The 26649-nt window shown below is 46.8% G+C and overlaps 1 protein-coding gene across 6 annotated transcripts in view; it reads left to right on the forward strand.

The window, feature by feature from the left end:
* Positions 1-26649, forward strand: part of Slc39a11 (solute carrier family 39, member 11) — a 365832-nt gene that overhangs the window by 266682 nt on the left and 72501 nt on the right. For all 6 annotated transcript variants that reach the window (XM_005402093.2, XM_013503238.1, XM_013503239.1 and 3 more), the window contains one exon: positions 26260-26329. In XM_005402093.2, the coding sequence (XP_005402150.2) occupies positions 26260-26329 (70 nt within the window). The remainder of the gene's footprint in view (positions 1-26259; positions 26330-26649) is intronic.

Raw genomic sequence — 26649 nt, forward strand, 5'->3', positions numbered from 1 at the left:
GACTTTCTACTGTAGGAAAACTATGTATGTAGACTACCTTGCTCCCCTCTCATTCTGAGTAGCTGCTTAGGGTATGCCTCACTGCCTAGGGTTGGCACACTGATCATAATGGCAGAACATAAGGCAGCAGAGGTGGTCTTGCATGGCAGAGTGGCCTACCCTGTGGATAAGACGAAGCCTGGCTCTTCTGGTCCTGAGTCCTTCTGTGGTCTCCCCTGGGAAGTGGTGGTTCTAATACTATGTCTTTCACAGGACAAATGAGGCAGTGCACATTATGCATGGTGCGAGTCTCAAACTCCTCTGTGACTGTTAGTATCAGCTTTCCAGGGTTGCCATAACAAAGGACCACCAACTGGGGAGCTTAAATACAACAGAAACGTATTATTTTCACTGTTCTGGAATCTAGAAGTCTGAAATCAATGTGTCAACAGGGTGACACCGCTAGAGGAGGACCGCATCTCATCTTTGCCTGTTTCCAGTGGTTGCCATCGATCCTTGGCTTCACTGACTTCTAGATCCATCACTCCATTCTTTTCCTTCTTTTTTCCCACATCCCTCTTCCCTGTGTGCCTCTGTGTCTTTATTTTCTCTTTTTTTCCCTCTGGTACTGGGAACTGAACACAGGGCTTTCACACTGATTTATATCTTCAGCCCTTTTTTAATTTTTTATTTTGAGACAGGCTGGGCTCAAACTTAAGATCTCCCCCTGCTGCCTCAGCCTTGCAGAGTGCTGAGATTACAGACACGCACTACCATGCCCAGCTATTTTCTCTTCTTATAAGGAAACTACATGCGATTTAGGAACTACTCTGATTCAATATGATTTCATCCTAACTAATTATACAGGCAAAGAGCCTATTTCCAAATAAGGTCACATTCTGAGGGCTGGGACAGAGATAAATCTGGGTGGGCCAGTATTCACCCCAGTACATTATTCCTTGTTGTTACTTACAATTTTTTTCAGAAAGGTCTTTGCAAAATAGGTAACTCCCTCACTGCCCAGGCTCCTCTTTCCTTGAAGTTTAAATGAGACCAGGATCTTCTTACTGGAGTCTCTCCTTTGACTTAGAGCTCTGTCCCTTACATAGTGTACATAGCCCAGTGAGGATGTTATTATTGTTTCAAATCTCCTGAGACACTGAAACCAAAGTAAAATGTGCTTATTCAGGCCTCATCCTAAATCTTAATAGTAACAATGAATTTTATGAAGCAGACACACACTTGACCTCAGCTGATCCTCACAGCCCCCAGATGTGTAGGCAGATGACACAGGCCCACGTGACAGAGGAAAAAGGTGAAGCTGAGAGAGGTCACACAGCAGTGCCTTGCAAAAGTCAGCCTCTAAGCTGAGCTGCTCAGTTCCAATATGGAGGCAGAAGGTGACCAGGGGAGAGGCAGAAGCCGAGGCCTGCTACCTTGGCCAGTGGCTTCAGCTCTCCAAGACTCTTTCTCAAATGGAGTAGATAAGATCTTTGGGATGCTCTTGTGAGAATGAAAATGGACCATGCCAACTAATGTAGGAAATTGTCCAGTAAGTTGTAGTCTCTCCTTTTCTCTCTCTGGCAGTTGTACTATCAATAACTCGACACTGGTTCTGCTGGTGCTTGCCCTGTGTGTCCCTGGGTGGTTTACATTTGGGAGGTATCCAGGGCACGATGGGAGGGGAAAGTGTAGAAGCAGTGACCTGTGGGTCCCACAGAATCTGAGCATCTGTCTGGGATGGGAACGGAGCAGACTTCCTGGGTGGCACCTCCACTCTGCCATCTGGCACTGGCAGGCTCACATCCCAGCCCTGCTGTTCGTAATCACATCCCCCTCCACCAGAGGCCTTGTCTGTCTGTATTCCTCAGTTCTTCCCCCACCAGACTGATCTAGGGAGAGAACAAGTGGCAGCTCCATGAGATCTGCCTGGAAAAGACGGGCTCATACATAATGTAGAGTTGCAGGGAGATCTGGGGCCTGGTTGGTGGAGTTCTGTGCAGATACCTCTGAAGGTTCAGAAAGGCATAAAGCAGACCAGCACCAAGCTCTCAGCAATGGAAGAGCAAGGGCTGAATTTTCATCTTAATTTCCAGCCTGGTTCTGTGGGAGGTTTTCAATCCCTGCATTTGGAACAAAGTTAACTTTGTGTTTGGAAGAAACTAGTAAACAGGCCTCCAGGCAGAGGCTGGAGCTCAGGGCTGGCCGATGCTTGTGCATTGAGGGTCACCCATTTGCAATTAGCTGGTTTCTTAAAGCCTGGCTTCCTGCAGCTACTCCCAAGTAATTATTCAATCTGACTGAAACAGTGCCTCCAAAATCATCTTGTGGGATGTAACACCTTAGCAAAAATTTTCTGTTTCCTGGGGGACTGAGTTAGGATGCAGATTTACCCTCTGGGCTGGGGATCTGTGCTAGTTCAGAGCTCTCTAGTTTTACCTCATCCAGCTATGCCTTGTCCCTGGTTCCCCAGTGCATCCCATGGGCAATACCCTCATCCCTCAGTACACGGAGGGGATTGGTCCCACGGTCCTTCTCACAGGAACTAAAATCTGCTCATACTCAGGTCCCTCATATCATTTGCAGAGTATTTGCATAGAACCTATGCACATCCTCATATATATTTGAAATCACCTCTAAATTATTTACAGTACTGAATACAATGTCAATGCTATGTAAATAGTTGTTCTACTGTATTGTTTAGGGAACAGCGACAAAAAATGAAGCCTGTACGTGTTCAGTGTGAAAGAAAAATTTTTCCAAGTTTTTTTATCCATGGTGGGTTCAATCCATGGATGCAGAATCTATAGATATGAAGGGCCAATAGTAATAGTCAAATCACCTTCCACACTTTACAAATATGGTGTCCCTGTCCTCACAGCATGTCCCTGAATCCAGGTGTGTGTTTTGAGGAGAGTTGCAGATGATGCAGTTGCAGCCACCAGCCTGCAGGGCAGTTCCCAGGACAGTGGGCAAGGTGGACCCCTCAAGGGGCCTGGACACTGAGGGCTGCAAGTGCTGGGGTCCTCAGAGGTGCTCCAGGCATGGGACTTGGGGTGAGTGCACACGGGGAGGGCTCAGAGATGAAATGGGACTGGTAGAGCTAAGGAAAGAGCTGGGAGTCTGGGTGACGGGAGAAATAAGTGCCTGCAACATTAGCTACCCCATGAACCTGGAGTGCTGGCACAGCAAATGCCATGAACTTCAGCTTTTCTTTCTTTCTTTCCTTTTCTCCTCCTTGTCCTCCTTTTTTTTTTTTTTTTTTTTCTGGTACCGGGAATCGAACTCATGGCCTTGCGCTTGCCAGGCAGGCGCTGTGCCACTGAGCTAAGTCCCAGCCCCTCGTCTTCCTTTTTAATGGTAGCCAACCACCATCACTTCCTTGACAATGAGTGCATAAGTTAGACAAGCATGAAGGAGAAAATGGTACAGCCAGGGTAAAACAGAACAAAAGGGAGAAGTTTAAATGACTTGGTGTGGGGGAGAGAGAAAGAAGGTGTGGGAGAATAAGGAGCTGCCATTCTCTGAACTCCAAGTCACCCCAAGATGAAGAGAACGTTGGCTTAGAAAGAAGAATAAACAATCTCACCTGCATGGGAAATGTATTCAGCCTGATCCAGACAAATGGACAATATTCAAATCAGCGCCCACTGTTTCCTATTCAAGGAAGCTTTTAAATTTTTAAAGTAAACACGGGGTGCACTAACGGGCCCAATTGTCAACAGCTGACTGGGTCACTGCCTGGCTAGTTAAATTCTTAAGGTCAACTGACGTATCCAGTTAAGACAGAGTGGGAGTCCCTGCAAGGCATGGCTTCTGGCTTGTCTGTTTCCCCTCCTGTGGTGGGAAAGGGTCTTGGAGGGGACTTCATGGGTTCAGTTGTTCCAGGGAGGGGAAGCCTTGGCCAATATAATTGCATGCTGATCTGCAGCTATTGTTTTGTAAAATGAAGAGCTGTAACTGAAGAGCTGTAGCCAAAGAGCTGTTATTTGGTTGCTTGGATACTAGAGACTTCACTAGGCAAAGTCGTCACCCAGCCCTTCTAGCGAGGCCACCACAAGCCCTCCAGAGTCGTGAAAGTCTCAGGAGCCAGGCATCAATCCAGAAGATGGAGGCTGATTGTAGTCATCCTGTGGAAGACAGCTAGAGTCCCCTCGACAGCGCCATTAGCCTGTCTAACCCTTGCTTCTGGCCCCAGCCATCTATTGTACCAGTGCACCACCGTTCATTTGGATTGCCATGCACTGGGTCTCAGTATCGGGATGGCTACTTATCTAGAGAAACCAGGGGTAATTTGATGCCATTTTGCAACTGGAGCTGTTAGTCAGAAGCCCAAGTAGCTTTGACTTGAGCATTGTTCCCATGAGCTCTTCTGGCTTTGTTAATGTCGTCCTTGGCTCTTTGGCCATTTAACGACACGTTCAGGCTCACAGGAAATACAGCTGCCTCCTAATTCAGACTCATCTGTGGTCCAAACTGCTCATGCCAGTTCGAAAGCTGTGTGAGAAGATCAGTATTTTGTGGTCCAGCGCCTGCCCTTCCTTGTAATGCCTACCTCATCCGTGGAACATGAACATTTTCTCCAGGTCTATAGTTCAGTGAAGGTCAAATTATTCATTTCTGTTTTGGAGAGCTATGAGCTATGGGCTCTGGCCAAGAGCTATGATGAGCCTGGTGCCAGCTCACAGTCTGGTGCCATGATCAGCCAGTTACCAGGTGACAGCTTGTGCTTCATCCACACTGCAGAAGACAGACACACCACATCCTGTAGGAGAATAAGGTAGCCTGTGGGACAGACATTTTGCAGTGGTGAAGTGCCCGTAGCTATAGTACTCTATCTAATATTTCCAGGTCCAAGAATATCTATTCATTCTATTTCCTGACATATTCCTCTTCTTTATTCTTTTGATCATTCTGACCTTTCACTTAGCTCGTTCACTGTATTCGTTCCTTCAGCACTTGTTTGTCGTGCACCGGCAGTGAGCTGCACCCTGAGCTCTGGGCAGGCACAACATGATACTGAGCAAGACCATGACTCACCTGCACTTGCCTTCTCTTTCCATCACTCCGTGGCCCGTTCTGTGCCCAGTGGGGGGATGGTTTCCCTCCTTCATTTTCTCACCTCACAAGAATAGCAGACAGCATGTTCTTGAGCAGGGTCAGTCATTCTATATGTGAGTTTTGAGCATCAGCTATGTGGTTTCCGGAGCTAAGGATGTATAGAGGATACCACAGGCAGGACCCATAGAGGGGAACCCCAGCCCCAAGTAGTTTATAGACTGATAGGGCAGAGGTGTGACACACATGAAAGGTAGATAGAGAAGATAAAAGGGTAATGATGCATGCCGCTGTGTACATCTGGAGGTGCTGGAGCCTGGAGAGTCCCAGGAGGCCTCTTCTGATGTGCAGGTTATAGAACAGATGCTCAGGGATAATTAGGAAGGATCGAGCCCAATGTAAAGAGCGGGAATCCCAAAATCTGCCCTTACCGGGGTGGAGGGACTTAGGGACTAAGGTAACCTCCCTTCCAAAATGACACAAACCAGTGCTACACAGCCCTTCTGAAGGCTTGGCCTACACGAAGCCTTGTCAAGCTCTTCTTCCCCGTCCCTGTGTCCACTGCTGTTGGAAGAGCCCCAGGCAGGGGCTTTTTCTTTCGAGTCAGGAATGATTGGCTATCCTCTCAATGAGATCAGAGGAAAAGCAGGATGAGGCGGGTAGAGATGGCAGATCGCCTTATCCCCTGCAGGAAGGGAGTGTGGGTGGTGGGGAGACACTCATCTTTGGGGAGGAAGGATGGGGGTGAGGACAAGATGCGTGCTTTGCCGCCCTTTTACCTTCCATCTCTGTCTCTGATGACTAGTTTATTGCATTTTTAAAATTAACGCAGTGCCAGATGATACATCTCCTTGATTGTTTGACATCTGAAAGATAAAAATCACTCTCCCTGTAAATCACGCATTGATTTTTCTTGTTTCTGTATGCAGTTGGACTCCTCCATGACTGATGCACGTTATAGTACAGTGTTGTTTTATTAGGAAGCAGAGCCAGTGGGCTTTATTACCCATTGGCGTGTCTTCTTATGGATGGTGCCTGGCATAACCCGGAGACAGTCTCCATCAGACCGCCCAGCCTCGGCTCCGGGGTGCTGTCCAGCAGGGTGGGCTGGCTGGCAGGCCAGCTGTGCTGAGAACCCCATTTCCTCCTACAGCACAGGACATTGTCCTCGGTGCATGTCTGTGCCTTTGGTCCCAAGCAGAGCTGTTGAAGGGTTTTTATATGAACAACACACACACACACACACACACACACACACACACACACACACACATCCCACGGAACAGTACCTGGCACATGGGTGCTAAATGATATCGCCTATTATTTCTACCATCACTGAGATCACTTTTAACTAAATAATATACTTGTAATGATCCTCTAGGGTTTACCCACATGTTAAATGCAAGTGAGACTGGCAGCCTGTCTGCCTCTGGAAAGCCGGCTGTGCAGGAGTTCGCTGTCCCCAGGAGTTGGACGCATGGATGGAATGAGTGATGCAGATTGTGGTCTGAAAGCAATTAAGGCATTTACTGCTGCCTTAGTGCTGACTCCAAATGCCTGTGTTGCCCAATTACTGGGTGTGTTGTTCTTTTGGCCAAGTGATGGTGTATCAGCTCTGTTCCCTTGAGAAGCAGGTGCAGAAGAAGGACTGGGCAGGGGAGAGAGTAGAGGAGAGTGGAGGAAGAGCCTGAGAACGGTGAAAGGCAGGGTGCGGGTTGGTGCATCACGACGCAGGCCTGGTGCCCAGAGAGCAGGGGAAGGAAGGAGTCCTGGAGAGGAAGCAAGCGCCTTTGACCTGACCACAGCAGTGTGCCCACCATGCCCATGGGAGGTCTTTGAGTCAAAAATGTCCTCTACCCAGAGACTCACATTCTGCCTAAATGTACCTGCACTGCCCTACCTGTGCTCAGTTGCTCACTGGCTGGGAGCAATTGGATGGGGGATGTGGTAGTGGGTCCCAGAGGGCAGCACCTGGGGCCGTCAGACTCGGTGCTGCCTCCAGCAGGAGACCAAAAAGATGTGTCTTTGTAGTTATGGCGGATGGATGGTGGGTCTCCACCTGGCACAGGCTGTGATCACTAAAGGCCTGATGATGATAGAATTGATCATCTCTGCTTCTCTTTCATTTCTATTGCTCATCTGTACTTGGTGAACCTGAGTATATTTGCTTAAGCATCCTTAGGAAGCAGCAAAAAACTGAGCAAGTCCTGGGAATGACGGGATGGGGTTAGAAGCAAGGAAAGGGTTTAGAATGGATCCACGGATCATAAGACATTGTCCCAGGGATTTAGGCACTAGATTCTGAGAGAAAGACAGCTACATAGTTGTGGGAAGAGCCAACTATTCTCCCAGAAGAATTAGCATCCTGGAAAACACAGAATCAATTTGCTGCAACCTTTTGACAAATAAGGAATCTTGACTGTAAAAGGCAGAATGATAGCTGGGCATGGAGGCCCATGCCGTAATCCTAACACTCTGGGAAGCTGAGGCAGGAGGATTGTAAATTCAACCCCTGCCTGGGCAAGTTAATGAGACACTGTCTGAAATGAGAAAAATAAAAAAGGCTGGGGATATAGCTCAGTGTGAAGTTCATCTCTAGTACAGGATTCATCCCTAGTACAGAAAAAAAAAAAAGAAGAAAATTAAGAAAAAAGAAGTAGAGTGACATATCTGATCTTACCATGCCATCAGTATCACCCTCACCACTGCCATTTTGACCATGGCCAGATCTAAGAATTCACCTTTAGTTTTCTGGCTTCTGACCCATGATCTGAAGCCTCTTGAGAATTATTATGGTTCACTGAGCCTACAAATGTACGTATGTTTCTGGGCTAGCATCCTAATCTAATAAACCTGAGTGGTTTGTTCACCAGTGCAGTAGTGGTGGGAACCCTGCCCAAGTTATTGGGATACCAAAGCATCAAGAGCAGATCCCAGTTCCCAATATGTGTGTGTGTGTGTGTGTGTGTGTGTGTGTGTGTGTGTGTGTCTCCTCTCTCATTCTTTTATTGATTGATTGGAGACAGGGTCTCATCATGTAGCTCTAGCCTTGAACTTATAATCCTCCTGCCTCAGCTTCCAAGTGCTGGGATTATAGACCATATGCTACCAAGCTCATCTGCCTACAGTTTTCTCAACCACCCTAACCAACCTATAAGCTGATTTTCCTTGGGGTGAGTGGCACACTACACAGAGATCTAGGTTTAAGCATAATATTTGGAGATACAGGTTGGGCTGTGTTCACATTTCAGGTTCCTCCTAAGTACGGAAGGCAATGGACAGAGAGTATATGAAGCAGAGGCAAGAGATGCTGAGATTTGTCTTTCAAAAAGTTCCATTGATCCAGCAGTTCCACTTCTAAATACATAGCTCTTGAGGCTAATGTTCCTTCTGAACTGTCCACCTTTACCGCAGCTTAACAAGAGATCGCAGTCACCACCAGCATCACCCAGTGCTTTACAGTGGGGGAAGTCTTTTATCTGCATTGTCTGCCTGGTCCTCTCCCACCTCCCTGGTCTAGCACTAGGTAATGGGAGCCCCAAGACAGTAAGCGATTCATGGAGAATCATTCAGCTGGTGGATGATCTGGGGCCACTGGGCATCATGCTCATTCTTAAATTTACACTGTAAGGATTGTAGGAGCCTGTGGCCCCTCTGGCCAGCAGGAGCTCCTAGCAGCATGGCAATACCATCCCTGCACTGCCTGCGCCTGTAGATTATCACTAAGTAGACCCAGCAAGAGCCTAGTCAGGCTCATTGCCAAGTACTCAGTGGGCTCTTGAGGTTAAAACTTCCTTTTATCCTGCTGTCGGCCTTGGGTCATGTTATAAGGCAGACGGCCTTTGTTAGGTGGAAAAACAATCTTCGGGGCACCTTAAAACACTAACATAAAACTGCCACCTGTGATTTTTCACTTAAAAAATAACTGCCTTGTGGTTGACCTGCTTTTAAAAATTTGTGGCTACAGGGAATATTGCTAGTGATTTCACTTAGAATGAAAGTGCTCCGCCCTGTTGGGCCCAGCTCCCAGTACCTCCTGGCTAGAGCTTTTAGCACCCGAGTGGCTGGCACCCTTGGCTAGACAGATCTGATTCCACTGTCACTGGACAGATGGCCCTTTGGAGCTGGTCTGGGGGAGCACAGCGCTGAAACTCCCTACTTCCACCATTGCTTGTTCTTCTGTCCTGTCACTGGGCAGGTACTGTGGCGGGAAACCCTTCCTCCCCTTGCTAAATCCAGCTCCCCAACCAGCCTTACAGATATCTACCAGCATGGTCCCCTGCAGTTACTGCTGCAGAAGAACGAAGATAATTTGGGGATAGGTAGACGCCCTTGACTTTGGCAAGCACAGAGAGATTCACTTTGGCATCTACCCTTAGCTTTAGCAGTGGGAAGGTCCAGAATTTAAAAGCCAAAAGGGACTGAGCCCCACGACACTGCCCCTGGATATTGTCCACTTGTGAGTCACAGAGTTTCTGAGACACCAGGCTAAGTCTTACCTCTCCAAAAGACTAGCCATGAAGACAGCTTTCATTCAGCCTCCTGGAACTTCTGGGCCAGGTACTGGAATATGACTCAGGGAGAGATTTAAAAAAAAAAAAAAAAAAAGACAGGAAGGATTGTGTGAAAGAAGTCAGTTAGTGACCCCGGGGCTCCCCTTTGGTCTCTAATGTCAGAGCATCTGGCAAAATAGCACCAACCTAAAGGAAACCAAGTCACTGGGCCTACAAGAAATGGATAACACTAGTAAAGCTGTGTTAACATAAATGAAGGAGGATGAGACAGGCAGAGGCCATGGAAGAAATAGAGGCATAATCATTCTCGCCCGGGGGACTGTGAGGTTCCCGAGAGATATACTTTGAGAATGGAGCTGGCTGTGAGCAGATGACATGGATTTGCCTCTGTGGCCAGGGTGCTGACCAACAGCCTCTGGAGAAATTTTTAAGCCCAGGTGAAAACTAAGTTCTTATACAAAGCCGATGGTGTCTCCTTCCCAGCAAACTGGTTGCTCCATCTTAGGGTACCCTTTTCCTTCATCAGAGCACTTGGGTTTCAAGATGTCTTCAAGTCTAAGTAAACGTCAGGTGCAGAGGAGGTGCTCATAAGGATCTGTGGACTGACTAAGTGAGTAACATAGCAGGATAAGTGAGTTATGCTTTGTGCAGATATAGTTACAGGATGGGAGGGGATGAACCCGTAAGAAACTCAGAGAGCTCTTAATTATTTCAGATCTCCCAAGCAGTGTTTACCCCAAAAAGAGTCCCACAAAATACAGGTTGTGCAAGATGTCTGAAGGTATCTAATAAAAGTGTTCTGTTGTCAAATTCATTGAGGAGATGAAGTTGTACAGATTTCTTTACTGCAGGGAATTTTGAGCCTTTAAAATGTTAATGTGGCTTCTGGATCTTTCAGAAAAGACTAGTCAAAAATTTGCATCGGTCATTATGCTGGGCCATATGAAATTGTTATTTGGAATTTTAAAAAACAGTCCTGGGCAGCAGAAGAGTACACATGTAGCATGCATGAGGGCCTGGATTCAACCCCCAGTGCCCCCCCAAAAAAATGTTTTTCCAAAAAAACCTTTTTTTGATTAAAAAAAAAAGTTGCTTTAAATAGCAGCAATTTCATGTGGCTCAACCTAATACTTTATTATGGAACCCTTTTAAATGTTACTGGTGTTCCGTGGAACCTAGTTTGGAAAACACTGACTTCTAAAATACCGATTTTCATTTTGGAGGTGCTGTGGGAGAAGAAGAGAAAGATGGAGGGCTCATGGGTGAGAATCGAAGTCATGCTGTGTGGCTTCTCCTGTCCCAGGAGAATGTGACTTGCTTTGAGATTGTGAGTGGGCAGTCTTTGGAAAATTATTTCCCCAAAGATTCAGATTCAGGTAGAGATGGCAGCCATTTGAACACCACTGTTTTAGGAAGGGAACCCCTAGAAAGAGAAAGTGTACATCTCTGGAGATCAAGGTCTATCTCCTCTTCCCAAAGAAACAATCCACTTGAGCCTTGACAATGTGAAAAGTTACTGTGAGCAATAATGAACTCGATGGTCACAAGTCACACTCAGGTAAGGTCAGAACTGTCTGGCCACCCTGGTTCTCCATCTGTGGTTGAAGGAGGGATACAGCATTGTGTTTGAGTAGGAACGTAGTGGAAAGGCCTGCAGTGGGTTTGGGGAAATGAGGTCAAGAGAGAACACACTATTCCATGGAGACCTTAACAACAGCATGTCCAGGAACTTCTGCATCTTATTGGAGGGTCAGCTTTTACCAATTCATCTCTTACATATCCTAGACTCCTACAGCAGTGTCTACATCTGCTGCCCATAACTAGCCCCAGTATGGAGCTCTGGTCCCTGATTAACAGTGTGGTCCCACTATTTCTTCCTCATTATGGAAATAGCATGACCCATCTGCCTTCCTCTTGCGTCCTCCTGCTCTGTGGTGCCTGTTGGTCTGAGCATTGCATGTTGTTTTGCAGTTAAATGGGATTCCTTTCCCCTGAGGATGAATGATAATGACTGGGACTCCTGCATCAAACTTGGTCTTAGACAAGCAGAAAGTAGAAATATGGGGCTTTATAGATATAAATTCAAAATACCACCCTGTCTGCCCTGAAGCAAGTTACTTAACCTCTCTGGGATCTGACTTGCTTAGCTTTAAAATCCAGGCATCAATCATATCCCTACTCCATGGTGGGTGGAAGGGTTATGTTTGAAAATGTGAGAAATAGCAAGTACTTGTAAGATATATCACCATCCCCTTTCATTGCTTCTGATGTTTGGCATTTCCTTTGGGTTCTTGCTTTGAGAAGCTTGAAAATAGGGGCCCTGAGGTAGAGTTTGATTGATAGACTTCATTTTGCTGCATTTGGTTGACTTTAAGTGGAGCATGCGCTCTAGAATTCGCATTGCTCCGTAGAGAAGGTCAGGACAGTGTACTGGAGAGCAGATGACACAATGGCTGTGAGAGGACAGTGGTATGACCCAGGCCACTAAGGCCCATGCAGGGAATTCTGTCAGAAGGAACAGGCAAATAGGAATTTGGCAGATGCCTGCCCAGAGCATTACACTCTGGGACTTTCCCAGTAGGGAGGTTGGGAGTAGATTAGGTAGTGACCCAGGACATGGTAGGTGGTATGAATGCACAGCCTCCCCAGGGAGCTCAGTGATTTGAGTTGCCTGTAGAGCTGCTTCTGGCATGGCTGTGGGGTTGGGGGCTATGTAGCTGGCTTCCTTGATCATGAATATCTATTCTCAGCAAAAGTGGAGAGGTGCATCCCGTATTGGTCATGTCAACCACACTGACATCTCAAGGCATCCTTGAAATGATTTCCCACTGGCAGGAGAGGTTTGGACTCACTCAGCAGCACTGTCTCCTGTAGCACTGTGAGGATGGTTTCTGGGATGGGTGTGTGGGTGACCTGACTGGGATTGGAGATCAGCTCAGCTCAGCTGCCATGGTCTTGCTCAGTGTCCCGCAGAAAACCGAAGCTGTGTCTATGAGCCAGAGCCCTGAATAGGAAGGAACAACTGGCTTAGACAGATCAGGGGGGCTTTTGCAGAAATCAAATGATTTTCCCTGATATCTTTTCTAACCAGCATATGCTTTTATGTGTTCCACAAAACTCGTATATCATGAGACCTATCAAGAAAAAGACCAAATGAGATTCCATGACTAAAGACATTTGGATATTTGCAATCTTTATACTTCTCTGGTGAATTCATAAAATGCCAATTATAAATCTCTGTTTATGTACACATCCACATATAGATATGTATGTGCATATATTTTATATGCACATTTAAATATAAGCACATATATGTAAACACTTTCTGTATACGTGCATATGTGTGTGCACATATAAGTCTACAGATGTATATATACACATATATATTGACTGTTGAATATATTTAAAGTAACTTTCGTGAACTGCTTAACCTGTAGCAGAATTGGAGCTACCCAGAATTCACTTGAGGAGATGCTTTCTGAGTTTCTCTGTTTAGTTGTTTTCAAGTGGATGCCACATGAGCCAGACTTCATACAGGCAGACTTTAGCCTGCTGATGGCATCCACAGGTAAGTAACCAGAAGGGAATGCTCCCTATGTGAAGCCCAGAACTGCCCACCCGTCTCCCCTGGATTTAGGCCCCAAATCAGAATGTCACATTTACTTTTCTTAAATGCCATAGCTGAGCTTAGATGTTGTAGTTCATTTTCCATGCTTGAGATTTCTATGTGTTGTTTTTATTCAGCCTATTCCTCTGTGGCTTGACTCTTTGCTCTTTTCTGATTTTTTCTTTTTATGCCCCAGAGAGGTGTTGATGTAGACATTGAATGGACAACAGCAGCCACCAAACCACGTGGCTTAGATCTACCTACCTCGCTTCAGGATTACACAGATTCATTAATTTACACCTGCTGAGTGTGGTCAGCCAGCCAGTTAGGAATTCATTTAACTGTACCCTCATGTCGCACTTTTAAAAAATCCTCTTCTGATGATGTCATGAAAATCAAAAGCCTGAAAGAAATTCACATACCTGCTATGTTTTATCTTTTGCATCCTTCTCTTTTCCCAATTCACATTCAAACAAAAGACCTTTGTCTTTCAGTTTGAAATGTTATTATGAATGAATTCATGCTGGTTTCTCTTGATTACCACTTCTATTTATTCGCTTGTCTTAGAGATTCATGAGCCAGACCTATTGTTGATTTTTTTTTAAGTATGGTGGTTTACTAGCAATTTGTTTAGTTAGTTTAGTCTATAATCTTTTCTCTGACCAGAAAACTCAGCCATTTCTGCAACCTACATTATTTGCCATAGTGCCTCCAAGATCACTGGTTTTATTATTGATGTCATCCATAAATTATTTTGGCACTGTGTGAAATGTCCCAGTGGGTGTGTACAAATTAAGAATGCTGTGGCTGCCAGTGACAACGGACTTACACAGGTGTGCGTTCCTGTGTCTCACCCAATGGGAATCCCAGGCAGGTGTCATACCTGGGCTGGCCAGGTGACCCAATGAAGTCCTTCCTGTCATTCTTGGCCACTATTTTTCCCTGGAGGGTTCATAGCTGATTGTCCTTGGTCACAAATTACTTACTGTCCTTCTAAGCGTCACACTCTTGTTCCAGGTAAGAAAAAGAAAAACCTCTCTTTCTTTACCTCCCTTCAGAATAAAGCAGAGCCCAGATTGATGAAGCAATGACTTTCTGGGAAACTATGTTATTATTGGCCAGAATGGTGACGTGGGCTATCTCTAGCCACAGAAAGATGAGGGAACTGATCAAATGAGAATTCTGTGACTTGGAACAGGGGGGAGTGTTCACTGTACAGGGCTGGAGGTTGCAATTACCTCAAAGAGGCCAAGGGTTAGCTCACTGTTATTGTGCCTTTATTGAACCCCTTGATCGTGTTTTTGGAACTTTCCAATTTTATAATCACCCTCTTTGACCCATTGGTTGATTTGAAGAGTTATTAAGTACAGCCATTCATTGAATATTTATTGAGTACCTCTGTGTCCTTGGCCCTGTCCTTGATGTGGGGGATGCCATGGTGGATGCTATACACAGAATGAGTACAGCAAGGAGAAAGTGTAACAAGAAGCCTAGCTCATACTGGGGAGCCAGTGAATGCTTCCTGGAGAGGACTTCTGAGACCCAAAGGCAAGGAGGCAGTGAACAGAGAAAAAAAAGGGAGGGAGGGAGCGAGGGGAGAAAGCGCTATATGGAGACTAGAACTCTGACTTGGTCTACAGTGTTGTGACTGATATGCCTGTCCCCAGTGGTGATAGAAGGCAAATTTGATGGCTTTGGGGGACAAAGAGCCATCCCGTGACCCCAGGCTGAATCTCCAAAAGCTACTATGATAGTGCTGCATAAACATGAGTATGCAAATGTCTCTTAGAAACCTTGCTTTCAATTCTCTAGTGTCTATAACCACAAGTAGAGTCATATGGCAATCTGATTATATGGGGAATACTGTTATGACCCTAATGTTTTGGTTTGGCTGGGTTTTGGTTTTGGTTTTTGATTTTTGTTTTGAGACAGTGTCTTGCTGTACAGTTCAGGCTGGCCTTGAACTCACTTTGTAGTTCAGGCTGGTCTTGAACTCACAGCAATCCTCCTGCCTCAGCCTCCCAAGTGCTAGGATTACAAGTGTGCACCACCACGCCCGGCTGTTATCACCCTAATGTTTTAAATTCACTTTTAAATTGGGTTTTCATTTTCTGGATTGGTCTGAGAATAAAGAGTAGATGCTGTGTATCAGCAGAACAGCATCAAATGCTGTAACTTTGACAGAGTGAAGGTAGGAAGAATTGGAGAGGTGGGGAGGTGCACTGCACACCCCAACATTTAGGAGGAGGACCCCACAGAACAAGGTTGATAAATATGAGGCAGCATTGTTATCCACTGACTCTCAACCAAGACTATGATAAATCAAAAAGAAAGGTGTTACTGTGCTCTGTAAAGTTTTAGTGGTTTCTATCAGAGAATCGAATAAAAAAACTGTTTAATAAGATACGAAACAAAACAAACAAACAAACAAACAAAAAACTTCACCTGTGCCAAGGTAGGGAATTTTATTATTTTAGTGGTATTCTGAGTGTTTTGAATTTTTCCCCAAGTATAGGTATATCTTTTTGTTAAAAAGTTATAAGTTGCTTAATTTGAAATAACCATGTTTTAGTTCCAAAATGAAAAATTTAAACTGGGCGTGGTGGTGCATCCCTCTAATCCCAGTGCTTGGGGGCTGAGGCAGGAGGATCACCCTGAGTTTGAGGCCAGCCTGGGCTACATAAATGAGTTCAAGGGCAGCCTATATCACATAGCGAGACCCTGTCTCATAAAAACCAGAAAGAAAGAAAGAAAAGAAAGAAAAGAAAGAAAAGAAAGAAAAGAAAGAAAAGAAAGGAAAAAAGAAAGAAAAGAAAGAAAAGAAAGAAATTTTGAGTGAAACATTTTTATGTCTAAAGGAAGAAGTAAAATGGAAGAGCGAGTTCCACCATATGAAAATAATAAGGATGTAGGCAGCAAGAACACTGACGAGGGTGGGAACGGAGAGGCCGCAGAAAGCAGCCCGGGCAAGCGGGAAGAACACTGTGATGGGCCCTAGCTCCAACTCCTGGTCTCCCACAGGCCTAACGGAGTGCCTGTGTCTTGGGGTCATCGTGCCTAAATTATCTGCACAGAGAACCCTGAACACCACATAAGCATTAGCCAGAGAAATGCATGTTTCTCTTTCCCAGCTTTTGGGGCTCCCACAGAGCGAGCCATTAGCTGTCTGTCACTTCCACCCCAGCATCCTAGGACCCAGCTCCATCCTCAGAACCACCTCCGTCCCAGGAACCATTTCCATTCTTCTGTGGCCATCAGTTCCACCTCCAAACCCTGAGTAAAAGTCACTAGGCAGGTTTCTCAGACTTCACCTTGGCATGAGCAATGTGCCGTGACCACTTGGGACCATCTGCTGCCGCTCGGCACCTGCTGCGCTGAGGCGTGGAAGGCAGGACATTCCTTTCCTCCTCTGCCAACCTTCCAGTGAAATGCTGGTGTTCCTAAGAAAAAAATGCCCACCCAGCATGCACATTGTGGGTGCTGCCTACCCTCGGCCCAGAATAATGATCTAAGGTTTCAGAACCTTTTTCTTGCCTGGTTTTTTAAAGTGCTTTGGTGAGTGTCAAATTCAAGGAGTGACAAGTGGACCTGCGTCTCAGGTTATTCATCATCCTGAAGGAACTGCCAAGGTCTAATTTTGTTCAACAGTCCTTCAAGGAGGTTTGAAATAGTCCTTTCCAATTTTTTTTGGCCCCTCAACACCACACAGATTATAAAAGCATGAATAGCCCTCCTGTGTGCGCACGCGCAGATGCACACACACACGCACGCACACGCGTACACACACACACCCAAAGCTGTGCCATTTTTAAGTATGCCCAAGAGTTCGTGGGGCATAGGGGTCAGGATGAGGCCCTGTGCTACTGGTGGGTGCTGCTCGTGTGACTGCAGGGCACCTGGCCCTCGGCTGTCTTTCCCTGTGATGCGGCACACCTGCCCAGCCTGGACCCTGGGCCGCAGCACTTCTGTGATTATCAGGGGAGGAAGAGCCACAGTCCATTCCCAAGGGCTGAAATATTCCTGGTGTGACTTTTTTCCCAAGGATTGCAAGGGGGTGGGCAGTCTGCCTTGTGCCAGGAATCCCTAGTCTTTCTGCAAAGAAGAGCTCCCCAAGTTTACCTTTTTGTGAGCCAGGTGAGAAGCTCAACCCACAGCGTCTGAGGGACACACATCTGGCTGTGTTCCTGCTGCAACTTCCTCCGTGGTTTATGAATCTCAGAAGTGGGCATGGATTCTTGGAGGTGGCTTTTGGCCAGGCTCCCCTTCTGCCTCCTGGACTACCACTTGGCCCAGGGTCAGGCAGAAAGTTCCCCGGGTCCAGTGGCTGGTGACCTTCTGCTTTCAGTGTACAGTTGTGCAACTAGGGGATCCTCTGAGTAACTAGGGTGTGGTGGCAGTGTCAGCTTCAGGGGAGACCAGAGGGCCTGCCTGCCTTGGATGCCTGAGTCCCCCTTATCACAGGATATGCTTGCTTTAGAAAAAATAATTCCGTTCTGACCACAGTATTCATTGCCAGATGTCTCCTGGCATCCTCCCTCCTCACATCTCCATAACTTCCTAGGTGGTCAGTGCCGCCGCCTACACTCCCCAAACCAAGGTGTTGTGAACTTACAAGTTGTGAACTTACAAGTTCCACAATGAATTTGTCAGAGCCCAGCAGTTCGATGGCTGAGAAGTGGGAGAGGAAGTGCCATAGCCAGGTGATCAGTCTGGCTCTGATTTGCAAGTCAGGGAGCTTCCTGGCATGCCTTGTCAAAACCTTCTCTACCACTGAGTTCTTGGGTAGAGCAGAGGGTGGGGACCACTGGGTAGTACTGCTCTCCAAGAGGCACAGACAGTCCATAAAAATCTGCTGCTGGGCAAATGGACTTTCACTGTGACTTCCACTATGGTGTCTCTTCCACCAGCAAGTCCTCTCCAGAGTCAGAACTCCCTTGACTAAGCCAGGCATGGAGGCACACACCTGTAATCCCAGCACACGCTGAGGCACCTTGAGTTCAAGACCATCCTGGGCTAGTGAGATCAAGGCCAGCTTGAAATACATAGCAAGACCTCCCTGGACTTTCCCCTTGCTTCTGATTAAACCTTTGGCCTTCAAAGGAGCAATGGCCTGGGCTCCACAAGGCAGTCAGTGGCTCAGGAACAGGTATGTTCCCCTGTCTCTGCCCTACCTGCTCTACCTGAGCCAGCAGAACTAGTCCTGTAGGTCCAGTGCAAACCCAGGAGTGGCCAGCAGTGGTCCTCAGTGAGGGGGTCTTGGCAGAGGTGAGGGTATGGGTAGAACTGGTGCATGGGACTCCTCACCATCTTCTCTACCAGCAAAAGCAATTCTCAACCTTCTGTTCCATGCAAACAGAAGTATCTCATTGGATCTTTGTCTGGTTCTTGCAAACTAACCCAAATCGAAATTGACTGCTGGGTGCAGTGTTTATCCAAATGCCTTCTTCTTTGTTTAAAACTGTGCCTCTGTCTATGCATGCGAGATGCTACCTTCCCAGGTTCTGCTGGAGTTGGGCTCAGACCTAAGCAAGCATCAGGAGCTGGTGCAGCATTTTCAGGATCCATCGCTGTGAGACAGTGGATTATTCCAAAAAAGAACACTTGCAAATGGTAATTCAGAAGTGCTCATTTTAAGCACACAGGGGATTCATGTTATTTTCAATGATCAACACCTCTTAATAAACCTTAAGACATGAAATTCTTGATAAGAACTTGAGTTAAATTAAAATTGTCTGGAATTCGGTTCTTTTCATCTCTCCCAATGCTGAACTTTGTCTAATATAAATAATAGGATTAGTAATCCATACTAAAAAACTGAGTCAAGCAATTTTCTTAGGAAAATAACTCTAAGATGATCATTTTCATCCTTTATCTGCCCTTTGCCAGACTCCATAGGGATTCCTGGGCAATCCCTAGCTGGTTCTATCAATATTTTGTTTCATACATGTGTAACATGGTCAGAGTCCCCGTCTTCCTGGGTTTACTCCCTGCTAGACATCTGGGGCCGAAGTCTGGGCAAGCAGGGTTATCAGCACATTTCCAGCCAGTCTCCCCAGAAGGTTCAACCAAGCTGCAAAGAGCAGAGTGAGAAGGCAAACCGTAGTCCTGTCTTGATCTGTGTTCCCCTTGGCCTCCTGATAATCTCACACAAGCCAGGAAGCCTCTATTGTAGGCTGTGTGACATGCTTCTTGCCTGTTAGGCTGCCTCTCTCACAAGCTTAGTGACAGTTCCCACACAGTCAGGGACAGATGAGGCATCAAAGTCTCCTGTAGCTGTTGGAGGTAGGCATCCTCCATCCCTGTGACCCCTGCAGTCCCTACCTGCAATGGATGGTCTTAACATGGTTATTTTTCTTTTAACAAGTGACTTGTTAGGACCTGGGAGTGTACAAGTGGTCACTGGAACTTGCCATTAGCATTGAGCCCATATTTAATGCTGAAGCATCCGCTGGATAAAAAGGACATCATGAAGTGACCCCTTCCGTTCTTATTGATCTACCACCCTTCTTCCAGATCACAATCACCCAGGTGAAGGGAGTAGTTCACCTCCTTCCAAGACCACCCCCCCATGCAGGGCCGGTTACCCTTGACCTTCCTTCAGTGATTTAATCACATTTCAAAACCTTCTTCCCTCAGAGTAATTCTTTTTCCTTGGCCTAAATCGCTCTTGCTAGTTTCAGTCCTTTTTCCCTCTTACTCTTTCCTTGGAGGAGATGGAAGTGACTGAGCCATCCCCTTTCACATCATCTCTCCCGCCTGGGGGTTTGCTGTGGTTGGTAGTTGGTAGGGGAGGTCATATTTAATATTTAATAAGCCTGCACAGGATGTTAGCTGCTGTCTTAATTTTAACATTTTTAAATCAAGGAGGAAAAGTCATATCATGTCCCCTCATTTCCTGCATGGCCTTTGTGTTGACATTTGCTGGACTGTTTCTGGCCAATGCCTTCTGGAAATAATACCATGACCACCTAAACTGGAGCCCCAGCTGAGGAATAAGGAATGGAACAAGGAAATGTAAGGCACCCATATAAGATAGAAAAAGACTTAGTACAGGCACAGAACAGAGGACTGTGACCTTCCAGCAGCACAGGGGAAAGACTGAGGTTTTCATTAGCTGTGAGACTAGTAAGAAAGCCCTATGGGAGGACCACCTAGGGAGAGCATTCATGAGCTACAGTGAGACCTATGGAAATCAAAGGAAATGACAGCCCCACAGTCTTCAACCCTGGTATGTCACCTTTATATCACGGTGACAAAATACCTGAGAATAGCATTGTAAAGGAGGAGAGAGTTATTTTAGCTCACGGTTCCAGAGGTTTTAGCCCATGGTCAGCTGGCTCAAGGCAGAAACATCATGGCAGAAGTGGGTGATGGAGGAAAGCTGCTCCCTTCATGGCAGCCAGGAATCAGAAAGAAGGCAGAGTCAGTGAGGAAAGGATCAGGGACCAGGCAGAGTCCCCAAGGTCAGTTCTTCCATCATCCACTCCCTTCAAGAGGCCCCACCTCTGTTTCCCTCACCTCCCAATAGTACTATCAATCCACTTGATGAAGTGAGAGCCCTCATAACCCAATCACATGCCGAAAAAGCCCATCAGCTGGTAACCAAGCCTTGAGCACATGAATTTTGGGGACATTTCAAATCCAAACACTAACACACCTGGTCTGACTACTCCAGGTAACCATGTTCTGCTTCAGAAGCCCCATTCATGCTGAGGTTATCTGACCACTGGGCCTACATCTCAGAAAGAATAACCAGAGGGAAGAGAAAGAAGGCTCTTCCCACAGCAGGTCTGTTGGAGCTGTTTCTGCCCCAGCAGAGCGTACAGCTGAACCAAGATGATGGTGCTTCTCCTTCCTTTCCCATTCACCAACACCTACGAACACCAGAGGCTGCTGAATATTCATGTGCCTCCACAATTCATATGCTGAAACCTTACCCTCCAATGTGATGGTATTAAGAGGTGAGGCTTTGGGGAGGTGGTTAGGTCTTGAGAATGGATCCTTGGTGAGTGAGATTAGCGCCCTTACCAAGCAGGCTTGAGGGAGATCCTCTCACCCATTCCACCAAGCAAGAACACAGCGAGGCAAGGAGGCACCCTCTGTAAACCAGGAAATGTCCTTCATCGCTCACCAGATCTATCAGTATTTTGATCTGAGACTTCGCATGTGATCTAGGACTGTGAGAAGTAAATTCCTGTGTTTTAGAAAGCTCCCCAGTCTATGATGTTTCATTACAGCAGCCTGAAGTGACTAAGACCTCAGCCAGAACTGAAACCATGTAGATGATGGTGTTGTGGAGACTGGTGAGAAAGGCCTGCAGATTCCATCCCCTGCCCTTACTACAAGCTGACTGTCCTCCAGCAAAAGAGAAAACACTGCTTGGCCATCCTTTACTGTCCTCCCACCCACTTGAACCCTACGAGCATCCTAGAATAGTTTAAATTTTTATCACAAAGTTGCTTATTGTAAGCAAAAAAGGTAACAAGAGTGGAATGTTCACCTTGTTCCAGGCCAGTGGTTCTGAACCCCAGTGATTTTGGGCCTCCCCTGTACACCCCCAGCAGACATTTGGCAATTTCTAGAGACATTTTTAATAGTTGCAACTGGGAGAAGGGGATGCTACTGTCCTCTAGTATGTAAAGGCCTGGCCTGTTGCTCATCACCCTACAGTGGCCAGGATCACCTACAGCTAAGTGTCAGTAGTGAGAAGATCTGCCATGTTCGTGTCAGGTATGTTTCACTTCCTGCAGCCACCCTGGAAGCAAAGCAATGCCATCATGCCATCCTCCTTTCATTTTTGCAAGAATCTGAAATAGATCCAGGATCTGAGCCCGGATCTGTCTCCACAAAAAGTTGCCGTGCCGTATTTTTTGTCTGTGGTGGAGACTGAGTAGAGATGGAGATGCAGGAGGGGCTGGGAAATGGGGGGAGGCAGGTAACCCCACCCTTTCCAGCTTCAGGACAAGGTGGGAGGGGCCTGCATCTGTCTCAGTGCTTAGAATTCAATTTGTCCTCGAGGTGGCCTCCCTTGCCACCAGCTGGACTTGCCAACCCGGGTCCAGCAGCTTATTTTCTCTCACTTTGCACCTGAGCTAATGGCAGTAGCTGTGACATTGGTTTCCTGTCTTAATTACCTTCCTAATTTGTACTCATGGTGGAACATGGGAAAACGAGCTCCAGTCAGCATTTTAACTCGGTTCCTTTTCCAGTGGGTGGGTTCCTTCCACCATCTGTTGATCTCAGTGTCTGCCTTGGTTTTCTGATTTATGTCCTTCCATGTGTGTAATTTGTCTTAGCCTCTCATCTGTTTAGCTCCATGTATCACAGCTACTTTCTGGCATGGTATGGAGTGCCTTCTCTTCCCGGGCTACCTTTTCCTCCCCCACTCTCCCCACCCCCAGCTCAGCATGAGTTGGCAGCCTCTATGGTCAGTACTGTTGAACCAGTGGGCAGTGGGTTCCTTCCCCAGGCTTCAGGAGAATGGTGAGGACGGACCTGCCCCTTTGCAAACCAATCCCCTGCCACTGGCCTTGCTTAGGTGCAGGGGGCCGGAGGGACAACATACTGGCTTTGCCCTGCCTCTGTAGGGCAGAGGAACTCAGATGCTAGCACTTGCAGCCCACAGGGCCATGTCACACTTGGCGGAAAGCCGCAAGCTCAGGTCAGCGAACTTGACATCAAAGGGCACTTGGATAAGGGCAACAGAAAAGGGACGGAGGTCCACGGCCGGCCAGGTTCTGTCCCTCCACAGCCGGACCACTTTGGGTGGTTCCCTTTCCCACTCCAGAGCTTGGTGAGCGGGGAAACATCAAAGTGCTCAGGCTGCATGGTAAACAGCTCACGGGGTTTATTTAGCTAATTAACATAGATCCCCTTGCTCTGGGCTGCACTATCATCTACATCCCTAAGTAGAGGAAAACTTTAACAAAAGCGCCAGCCAGCTGCTGTTTATGGTTTAAAAGAGCACATTTTTTCAAAGGAAGAGATCTGCAGTTCCGGTGTCAGGAAGAGCCCTGAGTCCTTCCCCAGCTTTTGACATCTCTTAGGGTGGTGGGCCAGGTGTCCCTGGGGAAGCTCCTTGCCCTGGAGACACATTGCTGTCCATGATAGTAGAGTGAAGTGTGCTCTCGCTTGTGTTTGTGCAAAACGAGGCTGATGACAGCATGTTTGTAAACATCCATTGGACCCCTTGAGGGTTGGAAGCCAGGGGGTGGCAGTTCAGACATTCCCTAGCCTTGTGTCCTGGGAGGTGGGCAGCTTTGCACACAAACAGGCTGTCCCACCAGGTGTAGTGGCACAAACCTATAATGCCAGCACTCTGGGAGGCTGAGGCAGGAGGATTACAAGTTGGAGCCCAGCCTGGGCAACTTAGTGACTTAGCAAAGCCCTTTCTCAAAATAAAAACTTAAAAGGAGCTAGGGATATTGATAGTTGCAAAGGCTCTGGGTTCAACCCCCAGTATCACCAAGACAGATGGATAGATAGATAAATAAATAAATAAATAAATAAATAAATAAATAAATAAATAAATAAATGCCATCTCATTCCTGCATCCTCACCTCAGTTTATTCTGAAATTCAGCTCTTGCCAATGCCAGGCAGATTCCCAAAGGAATAAGATACTCACTCTTGCTACCCCTTTTGAAGCCTGTCATATATACTAGCAAATCTTAGAAAACTGAGCATGTTTTCAACCCTCTCCCTAGAATTGTACCCTCCCCTGCCCACTGTATTGTCCACTCTTGGGGGGAAGTTCTGGAAGAACAAGGAAAGACCAGAAACTGCGGAGAACGCAAATCCTGGACCTCAGAATCTAGAGCAACTTTTGTCCACCACCCAGCTCCGCATCACTTTTCATATCTGTCCTAGAGCCCGGAGGTGACTGTTCCCACTTGTACTTTGTGTAGAAAGCAAGTCACTCAGGGTCTGGCAAACAGATGGACATCACTGGCATGCAGAAGGCCACTCTTACTTTGCAAGGGAAAGAACCCTGAAGAGATGAGCATCTTGAAACAAGGCCTGACTTGGAACCCAGTGTCCACCTGAGGGTAAGATTTACCCAGTAAGGACTCCACAGATGGATGGCCTTTATTAAGAACTGACACCAGGTACCTTAAAGACAAATGAAAATGAACAAAATTTTAAAACCTCTATTGGGAGAAGTCTGATTGCTCTGGCAGTGTTGACTAGCTGGTCCCTCTTTCCCTCAGGCTTGTTGGAGGGATTATTTGGGGACCTCTCTGTGGTGTGCCTGCATGTGCACCACGCATGCTAGGTGGTCAGGCTCATGCACCCCAATATTGTCAGGAGGTATCAGAAAGAACTCTCTCTCCCAAACATATAGTTTCTGAAACTGGGGATGGCTCAAGAGTCCCACCAGCTGGTCTCTGAGATTTCCTTTCCTTCTAAAGTCCTAGAACTCTGTATTCCAAGTGAGCTGTTAAAAGGAATATGGGAAGATATTGAGTGGGGAATTAGAATCCAAAATTCTCAACCAGCAGTTTTTGCTGATCACAAGTACCCATAAGGCCCCACGGGAGATCAAGCACAAAGGAACCTTTTATGCCCGAGTATGGTCTTCAGGCCCCAGTGCATGGGGGCCTCTTGTGAACAAGACTGGGTAGCAGCTGAGCTCCTTCTCCTTAGCACAGGACAAGCTTAAGCAGCCTTTTTGTTTCCCTGCATCTTCAAGACTCGGCTGAACAGTCACTGCATCCTTGACCCTGTCTAGCTGAACAGGATGCAAGGAAAGACAGGAGCCAGAGACCATGCATCTTGAAAAAGACAAGCCCTCTTGCCCATCCATTTTCCCTCTTCCTCCTTTGTCAAAAAACTCCACTCTGGCACCAAAACCCTTGGTGCTGATTCTGACAAGTCCTGGTTGTTCTTCTTCTGTTGGATTGAAGAGACCTGCGAATGCCCCCTTGGATGTCTGGAGGAGCCATGAGGCTGTGCTTTTGCTCCTTTGGTCTCTGGGCACCAGGCAGGATCCCCCTTCTGCACCTAACCACAGGGATGGTGCTGGCAAACCTGGCAAGCTCCTGAGCACCGCCAGACAGGACAAAATTCCTTTGTCCAGCTTTGAACTTCAAGCTAGACTGTCACAGTGCCGTCTTTGGGTGGATCCTGAATCTCCCTAGTGGGAAGATGGTACCTTGGACAGCGTTGATATTCTTCAATGAAGGTGGTGATGCTACCACCTTCCAGCTCTTTAAGATGAGGCCTTCATTTATTCAAGTGGCAAACCAAGGCTCAGGGAGAGTGATTAGGGAGGGTCTTTCCCTTCCCCCAGGAGGTTATCAAGACTGGCCTGGATGTGCTATGAAGGCTGAGTGTTCTGACCCTGGGGCCAATGTCATCCACGGTGGGCCCTTATCCTTGCATGAGAAGAAGTCTCCCAGCAAGGGCTTCCCTTCCCAAGTTAGGAGACAGAGGCTCCATGAAGGAAAGCTTCTGCCTTTCCACTCTTCTGTTGCTGGAACATAGGTGAGGTACTTGGAGGGCCACAGTCACTTTGCAACTAAAAGAACCCAATTGTTAAGGATGGTGGAGCACAAAAACCAGAAGAAACCTGTGTCTGCAGTGACATAATTGGGTTGCCGGGTCAACCTTGGACTTTTTATTGCATGAGATGATGAGCAAAGCTCTGTGTGTTTAGGTCAAGAGTCATCAAATTTCTGTGAAGGAACAGACAGTAAATATTTTAGGTTTTCAGGATATACAGTCTCTGTCACCACGACTCAGTTTGGCTGATATGAGATAAAATCAGCTGTAAACACCCCGTCAACAAATGAGTGTGGCGGCGTGCCAATAAAACTTTATTTACACACACTAAAATCTGAATGTCAAATCATTTTCACGTGTCACAAAATACTATTCTTTCTTTGATGTTTTTGAACAGTGTTTTAAAAACATAAAAAAATTCATTCTTAGCTTGCAGGTTGCACAAAAACACGTGGCACGTTCAGTTCCTGTGCTGTATTTTGGGCCCTGGTTTATGCTCAGTTGACTTTCTGTTTCTGGTAGCCTAAAGCTGGTGATGGTGATATTCCTCACCAGGGAATTACTCCTAACCCTTCCTGCTTTTCTGTGTCTGTTTCAGAGGGTCTTGCTGTTGGAGTCGGCTTTGGGGCTGTGGAAAAGACAATATCAGCTACCTTTGAGAGTGCCAGGTAAGCCCGCGCCTGGCGCCCTGCTTTGGTCCTGAACCTGCGGATGCTCTGGATATGCTTGTCACCTGGGCCAGCTGCCTGCACATGATTAGTAAGCTCCTGCAGCCCCATGAGGCTGAGGAGGGCATGAGGGCAGGGAGTCGCTCAGTCAAACAAGCAGGTTTGTACTGACTTTGTCAAAGACATTAGACTTTGTACTAATAGGGAACTGTTGGGAAAACAAAATACGACATAATTGCCCCGTATAGTCTAAGCACATTCCATGTGCACAAAGTAGAGGCAGAAGTATAATGTAGTCAGCAACTGACCCTCTCAATGGC

The sequence above is a fragment of the Chinchilla lanigera genome, unplaced genomic scaffold (genome assembly GCF_000276665.1).
Source record: "Chinchilla lanigera isolate Chin_1 unplaced genomic scaffold, ChiLan1.0 scaffold00077, whole genome shotgun sequence".
Taxonomy (NCBI): domain Eukaryota; kingdom Metazoa; phylum Chordata; class Mammalia; order Rodentia; family Chinchillidae; genus Chinchilla; species Chinchilla lanigera.